The sequence below is a fragment of the Otolemur garnettii genome, unplaced genomic scaffold, assembly GCF_000181295.1.
Source record: "Otolemur garnettii isolate 467f Iridium unplaced genomic scaffold, OtoGar3 scaffold00086, whole genome shotgun sequence".
Lineage (NCBI taxonomy): Eukaryota > Metazoa > Chordata > Mammalia > Primates > Galagidae > Otolemur > Otolemur garnettii.
Genome location: NW_003852481.1, coordinates 6076394 through 6084378, shown reverse-complemented (window position 1 = coordinate 6084378; position 7985 = coordinate 6076394). Strand labels below are relative to the sequence as shown.

General features: G+C 41.1%; 1 protein-coding gene across 1 annotated transcript in view; it reads right to left on the bottom strand.

Moving 5' to 3' along the window:
* NNMT (nicotinamide N-methyltransferase) overlaps positions 1-6007 on the bottom strand; it is a 15534-nt gene extending 9527 nt beyond the window's left edge. Inside the window, exons 1-2 of the mRNA XM_003794788.3 lie at positions 5546-6007; positions 4423-4630 (exon numbers count right to left, since the gene is read on the bottom strand). Of these exons, the coding sequence (XP_003794836.1) occupies positions 4423-4630; positions 5546-5699 (362 nt within the window). The 5' untranslated portion in view covers positions 5700-6007. The remainder of the gene's footprint in view (positions 1-4422; positions 4631-5545) is intronic.
* Between the last annotated feature and the right edge of the window lie 1978 nt (positions 6008-7985).

The window sequence follows — 7985 nt, the reverse complement described above, 5'->3', positions numbered from 1 at the left end:
GAACCTGCCACCTTAGGTGTACGTGGCTGGCGCCTTAGCCGGTTGAGCTATAGGCACCGAGCCGGGTTATAGCTTTCATAAGAAAGCTATAAACTGGTTTCATAGTAAGACTGAGTACACTGGATACTTTTTCTTCAATTCTTGAGATACTTTGCTAAGAAGAATATGTTCTAGCTCCATCCATGTAAACATGTAAGAGGTAAAGTTTCCATCTTTCTTTAAGCATACTATTTTAAATTGCACATGAACTTTATGGTCACCCTGTGTATTATACACACACACACACACACACACACACACATATAAATAATACTAGCCCGTTTGGGCTTCTATAATAGAATGCCTTAGACTGGCTGGTTTAAAACAATAGACATAGTTGTTTCTCACAGTTTTGAATGCTGGAAGTCTAAAATCAGGGTGCTGGCATTGTAAGGTTCAGGTGAGGACACCCTTCTGCATTGCAGATAGCTGACTTTACATTATATCTTCACCTGGTAGAAGAAGAGCTAGAGAGCTTTCTGGGCCCCCTTTTATAAGAGCCCAAGTTTCATCCATGAGGGCTTTATCCTTATGGCCTCATTAGCTCCCAAACCCTCTCCCTCCTCATCCCATCACACTCAGGGTTAAGATTTCAACATACAAATTTGGGGGAAGGACACAAATATTCAGTCCAAAATTCCTCGTGTTGAATATATATTGTTGAAAACACTACAGATTTATGTGGACATACTTAGTGTTTCTGAACTGTACACTTAAAAAGAGTTAAGATGGTAAATTTCATTGTTTTTTATCACAATTAAAAATAAAACAGTAAAAATAAATAACTGTACTGACTGTTTAAAGCAAAATAATAACAATGTATTCTTTATACCTAAGAAAAAAATATACGACAACAAGAAGATAAGGGGCAGAAGAATGGGTTAAGGAAATCAAACTGTTGTAATATGTAAAATAAGGTAATAAATAAATAAGGATGCTTTTTTTGTATAGGGTAGTAATATAATAAATAAGGTTTATTCTCAATAAATAAATTAAGGATGCTTTTTGTAATTTCTAGAAAACCTCACAAACTCATGCAAAACATGGAAGAGGTTAATAGAAAAGATAAAAAGAAATATTAAAAATGTGTTCACTTATTCTAAGTGAAATATTAAAAATTACTCTATTCCCCAAGAGGAAACAAGGAAGGAAGACACAGATGAACAACAATCAGATAGGAAAAATAGAAAACATAGAAAAAAAATAGAATACACTAAGATGGTAGATTTAAACTCAACCATATAATATCAGTAATTACACTAAATGTAAGTGAACTACACAATCCAGTTAAAAAGCAGAAATTGTCAGTCTGGATTAAAAAGCCATCCTTACTCTAAACTATTTGCCAAAAAAAAAAAGTATAAAAATACCAACAATATGAAAATAAAAGAGTAGGAAAAGATAGGCAGATGCATCATATATATTAGTTATCTATTGCTGCAGAATAAATTATCCCCCCCCCACTAAAGATTGTTTAGAGAAATTAAAGTAGTCCTAAATAAATGAAGAAATAAGTCATGTTCATGAACTGGAGATTTAACATGTCATTCTGCTAAATTGATCTGTAAGCTCAAAGAAACCCCATTTGAGGATTCAATGGTTTTTTTAAAAGAGAGATTGGCTAGGTTGTTCTAAAGTTTATATGAAAATATAATGGCACTGCAATTGCCAAAATAATTTCGAAAGAGAACAAAGTTGGAAGATTTACACTATTTCAAGACTTACCCTGCCTGATACAGGTAAAAGGGATAAAAGGCCAGCGTAAAGCCAGGGGAAATTAAGCAACTCTAGATGACAGTGAAAATGTTAATTACAAAACAGAATAAAACCTTTAGTTTATTCATACTGCTGTTTTGTAAAGAATTGTGCCACCAATGAGACCCTTTGATGATTTACATTAGACAATCCATGTTGCTACCAACAAGTGTATCCACAATATGCAAGACAATAAATATAAAGTTAGAATTCTCCTAATAGCCTTGAGAGGAAGAAATATGTCAGTGACATATTGAAAGACAACAGGAAGCTAAAGAAATAGAAGCAGGCATTGGAGTTAGTTTCAGAAGGGAAACTGACTCTCAGAAATAAAAGTTGGCAAATAGACGGGGATTGATTACAATGCAATTACAGAGAAATGAATGGATCATTACTTCCAGAAGAGAGTGGAAACAGGCATCTTCTTCAGGAAGATGTTACATCCTCATGATTTTATATTGATCCCTGGGATTCAGGAATGGTACCTCAATTTTCCTGTTGTTCAAGTTCAGGAAAATGCAGTGTCATCCTTGACACTTCCATCTCCTCACCCTCCATAACGAATCATGACCAACGATTATTCATTCTCAGTCAAAAATCAACCTTAAGACTATCTACCTCTCTCCATCGCCACAGTCCAAGTCACCAGCATCTCTCACCTGGATCTAAATTGTCCCCTTTCTGCTTTCTTGTTCCCTTGCAATCCTCTCTACCTCTCTACGCCCTCCTTCACACAGCAGCCAGGGAGATCTTTATCTATGTAAATTAGGTCCCATCACCCTCCTGATTATACCTCTAATTTCTTCTCCTTCTACCTGAAGTCCACAATCTTTAACTTGGACCAGAAAGCCCTAAAATGACCTAGCACCCACCTGCCTTTCCTGATACGAGTTTGCGGAGAGAAGGGCCCTCCTCTGTTGTGTTCACTGTGTTATCTCAGTGGCTAGTACAAAGGGCATCATGGGTACCCAGTAGAGGTTTGTTGAATGAATGAGCAAACGTTAGTTCCTTCCATTTTTAGAGCCAAAAAGTATTAGTACTCATGTCTCGAAGGAGATTGTCTTGCCAGGAAATCAGAGCCCTTTCCTTAACAAATGATGAAATATGTTAATTTTAAAAATACATGCTTTCACAGTGTAATGTAAAGACAGGATGCTGGGTAAGACGTAACATGTGCAGCCTATAAGCACAGAAGGAAAAGTACAGGAAGCACTAGATTGGGGGCATCAGGAAGGCAGAGAGAGTCATGTGAAAATTAAACTATGGGTAAAGAAGGGGGAAGACAGGAAAAATGTAAAAAAAAAACAAAACAAAAAAACAAAAAAAAAACAAACAAAAACCCAACAACAGCACAAGACCATAAAAAATTAATAAAGTATAACAGCAACTACATCGTAAGAAGCAGCAGACAGACCGGGTGGCATGGCTCACTCCTATAATCCCACTATTTGGGGAGGCTGAAACAGGAGGATCACTTGAGCTCAGGAGTTCAAGACCAGCCTGAGCAACACAGTGAAACCTAAACAATAGAATAAGTCAGCCACGTGCCGTGGCACACACCTGCAGTACTGGCCCCTCAGGAGACTGAGGTGGGAGAATCTCTTGAGTCTAGGAGTCTGTGGCTGCAGGGAGCTGTGATTGTGCCACTGCACTCCAGCTTTAGTGACAAAGCAAGACCCTGTCCCCAAAAGCTAAATAAATAAGAAGCAGGCAGACGGAGCCAGCAGGATCCCAGAAGGAAAACACTCATCTTTTTATGTAGTTTGCAAAGCAGTCTTTGGAATCTCAGTGGTTTACACAATAGCAAAGAAATGCTGCTCTCGGAGTTAATGGTCAGTGGGCAGGACAGTGGACCCAGTAAGACAGTCAGCAGGAGATGGAGGCCTCGGGACCCCAGACAAGGGAATTGCAGACCTGGCCACCCCTGGTTAGTCACCTATTACCAATTTCCTGTATGGGGAGAAATCAATCTTTTAAACAAGATGCATTTGCTTGTAGTATGTCTTTGACCGCTGGTACTGACTACATGAAACTGGAATTTGATGGATGGTGATTAATAAATTTTTCTCAAATAATTCCTTTATGTTGTTTATCTCAGCTAAAAAAAAAAAAAAAAACTGGTCAGTTTTTTGTCGTATCTGGTGGTGTCAGCATTAGCCACACTCACAGCTAAGACCTGTGGGCCGAGATGGCTAGTGTCAGAACAGCCCTGGGGAGGCGGGGGGAGCCCTGACACCCAGAGGCTGCTGAGGAGGAGCTGAGTTAGCCTCTCCCTTGAGGGTCCTCAGACGAGGTCCCATGGTGCCCGCCTGCACGTTGCCTTCTCCCGTAGGCCTGGGACGTTTTTCATCCATTTCTCTTGGCTCAGTATCCACCTGTTCAGCTCTCTCCCTGTGTCTGCTGCTGTTCTGTGCACACAAGCACGTGCGTGCACACACACACACGCACACAAGCACCTCTCATCTCCCCCGTTTCCGTTAGCTGTCATTCTCCATTAGGACACCTCTTTGGTCTCTTTCTGTATCTCTTGCTTTTTTCAGCTTGGAATGTAAGAATAATTTTTTAGTATTCAGAAAAAAGAAGAAAAAAACTGTCACTCAGGCACGCTTAGCAAGCCAAGAACTCTACCTGTTCCCTTCAAGGTCACACACGTAGGTCACCACCGGGGACCAGTCGAAAGCCTCCGGCTCCTTCTTCAGCCACTTCTGCAGCTCCTGCAGGTTCTGGTCCGTGTAGTCGGTGACGATGATCTCCTTGAAGGATTCACAAGCAGAGAGGAGCTGATAGATGGTGGGGCCCGAGCCGATGTCAATCAGGAGGTCTCCTTTCACACCATCTGGGGAGGAGGAGGGGGTGAGCAAGGAGCACGGCGGGGGGCGGGGGCAGCATCAGAGCTCAATTGACATTTTCTTCCCTGGGATTACACTGGAGACCCCCAAAGACAGGGGCCACCACTCTACTTACAACTCTTCCCGCAAATTCTTTATTTTTAAACGTCTTTTAAGAAAACTGTAATTTACATCACAGAAGTGTGTATCAAAAAAATACGAACATCAAAAATATCGAAAAATACCTCACTCAAATTAAATAAAGCCCCTCAGTTTAAAAAATCTTAAACATGGAGAAAATGAAAAGTCAAAGAGAAAAAAAATCTTCCCTTTTTGCATTCCCTGATTCAGGGTGGAGGCATGCTGTTGGTCTATTTTCAAGTCTGGGAAAGGAAAAAAAGATTTGCATCTGGTGAACAGACCAGTGATCCAGGAAGGCTGTTACACAGAGAATGTAAAATCTATTAAGGAATACTTTTGGTGAAGTTAATTTAAAAAAAAATTATATAATGTCTTTCTCCTAAAAGCACTCAATTCTTCATATATTTGGAGGTCTTTATCTCATGCATATTCACAACGGTCCCTCGAGTTAGGATCTAAATAGGGCACAGTATTAGAATCTCCATGTAAGTGGCCCATTGAGCTTAAAAAGCTGACTCCCATCACCTAGCAAATTAATGTAGACTTAGGATGGCCTGGTAGATCCTCTGGTTTCCCTTTTACCCAACTAAATAGATAATGGATACATGTATAGAAGCATTTTGTCAACTATAAAATACCTGTACCAACATTAGTATTTATCCTAGTTAAATAAGTGGGGGATGCCAAAAGAACTGTCAGGTAACCATGACTACAGAGTCATGCCCTGAGACTCTCTCTAAATGACTTATATTTAGAGGGCAGACACACTACCAGACACTTACCTAGGCAGAAGATCTTGAAAAGATTTTTCAGAAGATGCCTGAGAATTTGGTTTTCTGCAGAATGTCTGGACCCAAAGTTGTAATATTTTTCTAGGTAATCTCTAGGGTTAAAATGGGTTAGATAAGTGTCCTTGGAGGTGAAGCCAGATCCCATTGTGTCTCCGTTCTGTGCCACTGGCCTCCTGTCCTCTTTCCCTCTCCTCTAAGAACAAGGAGTTACCCTGCAGAAATTGTCTTTCTGAGTTTCAGGCTATCAATCTTCCTTCCATCAGTTCAGCCCATCCCTTAAAACAGATGTCTGGTTAAACACTAACTGAGAGAAATAGACCACAAATGTTCTGGCTGTTCTAGGATATGATGAAATTCCTGGGGAAGGGAGCCTAGGAGAAAGGGGGAGTGGCGGAGGGAGGTGCCCTGAGCTGTATGCAATGCTCAGCCAAGGGGTGAAGGTCAGATGCCAGGAACTGTAGGCAGGAGGAATCATTGGGAAAACCATTGAACTCACGGAAGAACCCCTAAGCTCAAAGACATGAACCTTCTCCCCGCAGCACCGTCCTCCTCATTCTTGCCGGGATTCTGCCAAGAAAAAGAGTCACAAAGAATGGTCTACATTTAAGCATGTAAAGAGAAAAAAAACAAAAAAAGAAGGAAAAGATGAGGATGGGAAATGTGTTCAGAGCTAAGGAATGTTGGCTAAAGCATGAATCTCAGACGAAGTCTGGAAAGAGTAATTGAAAAAGCCTGGATGAGGCTTTCTGGAAAGTCTAGTCCCACCAACGATCCTGAACCCTTTGCTCAAGCTCCGGACACTTGTATTCCGCCTACTCCTTTCAGTTAACCGAAATCCTGACAGTTCTCTGAAAGTAACTTTAAGCCTTTACTTCCTTTCTGAATTCTTTAAATCCCCCTTTCTTAACTCTTATTGCCCTCACAATTTGCTCCACCTGGTCAAGCACTTGATCCTGTGGTGTCATAAATTCACTCCTGGTGCTGTGTCAATTTTTCTTCCTAAACTAAATTTTGCATACATAATAAATGAAATCACCATCTCCCTGAGATTAAGAACTATAGATAAGTTCTTTTTATATCTCCTACTCTACATCACGGGTTGGTCCACCTGGTAGGTGTTTAAAACATTAGTTGATTAATCGGCTGTTGTCATATTTCTTCAATGCAGTTACAGTGAGTCCTCAGTGTTCTGTGGATAATGATTTAGCAAGGGCCCATTGGGTTAAAGGTACAGAAACTCACTCAAAGAATCTCAAGTAAAAAGGTAATTATTATTATTATTATTATTTTGTAGAGACAGAGTCTGACCTTTATCACCCTCGGTAGAGTGCCATGGCATCACACAGCTCCCAGCGATCTCCAACCCCTGGGCTTAGGTGATTCTTCCTGAGTAGCTGAGACTATAGGCACCTGCCACAATGCCCAGCTATTTTTTTGTTGCAGTTTGGCTGGGGCCAGGCTTGAACCCACCACCCTCGGTATATGGGGCTGGCGCCCTACCTACTGAGCCACAGGTGCCTCCCGTAAAAAGGTAATTATTAGTAGGAAAATATAATGGAAACAAATTTCAAGGTTTCTAACTAGGTATCGTGAACCAAAAAATCATTAGACACTTTATTTGACTTTCTTTTCCTATCTCTTTTCACCTCTCTGCAAACTGGTTTCTTCTTTTGCTCCGTCACTACACATGGCTCCATTCTGGCCTCCCAAGTGGTGGCTTCTGCCCCTGAACTTGCCCACTGGGATGGGGTAGGGGGAGTAAAGGAAATCTGCATGGGATTACAACTGCTCATCACAAGAAGTTAGGTGAAGCAGGAACATTGTCTCAGATTACTGCAAGTGTTGGATCTTAAAGTCAGTTTGCAGACTTGAAGGCTATATAATCAAAGCAAGATGTCTTTGTGAGATGACCCAGAGGTACTGCTGCTGCAGTAGACAGGTCCTGCTTCTGGTGACTGCCCTAGGAATGGAGCACAGCAGAAAGCAGGTAGAAAGGCAAGAGATTCCAGCTGTTATCCTGGTTTCACCACCAACAATGTGTAAAACAGGAAGTTAGAAAAAACAACTTTTGAGACTCTTCAGCTTAACATTTGGTATGTAAAATGAGGATAATAGTACCTCTTTTATTGCTTGATCCAAGGTATTAAGAAATTTAAATTATGCCAGGTACAGTGGCTCACACCTGTAATCCTAGCACTCTGGGAGGCTGGGGCAAATGGATTGCCTGAACTCAGGAGTTTAAGACCAGCCTGAGCAAGAGTGAGACTCCGTCTCTACTAAAAGTAGAAAAAATTACTAGGGTATTGTGGTGGGCACCTGTAGCCCCGGCTACTTGGGATGCAGAGTTAAGAGGATCCCTTGAGACAAGGAGTTTGAGGTTGCTGTGAGCTATGACACCATGGCACTCTACCCAGGGCAACTGAGTGACACT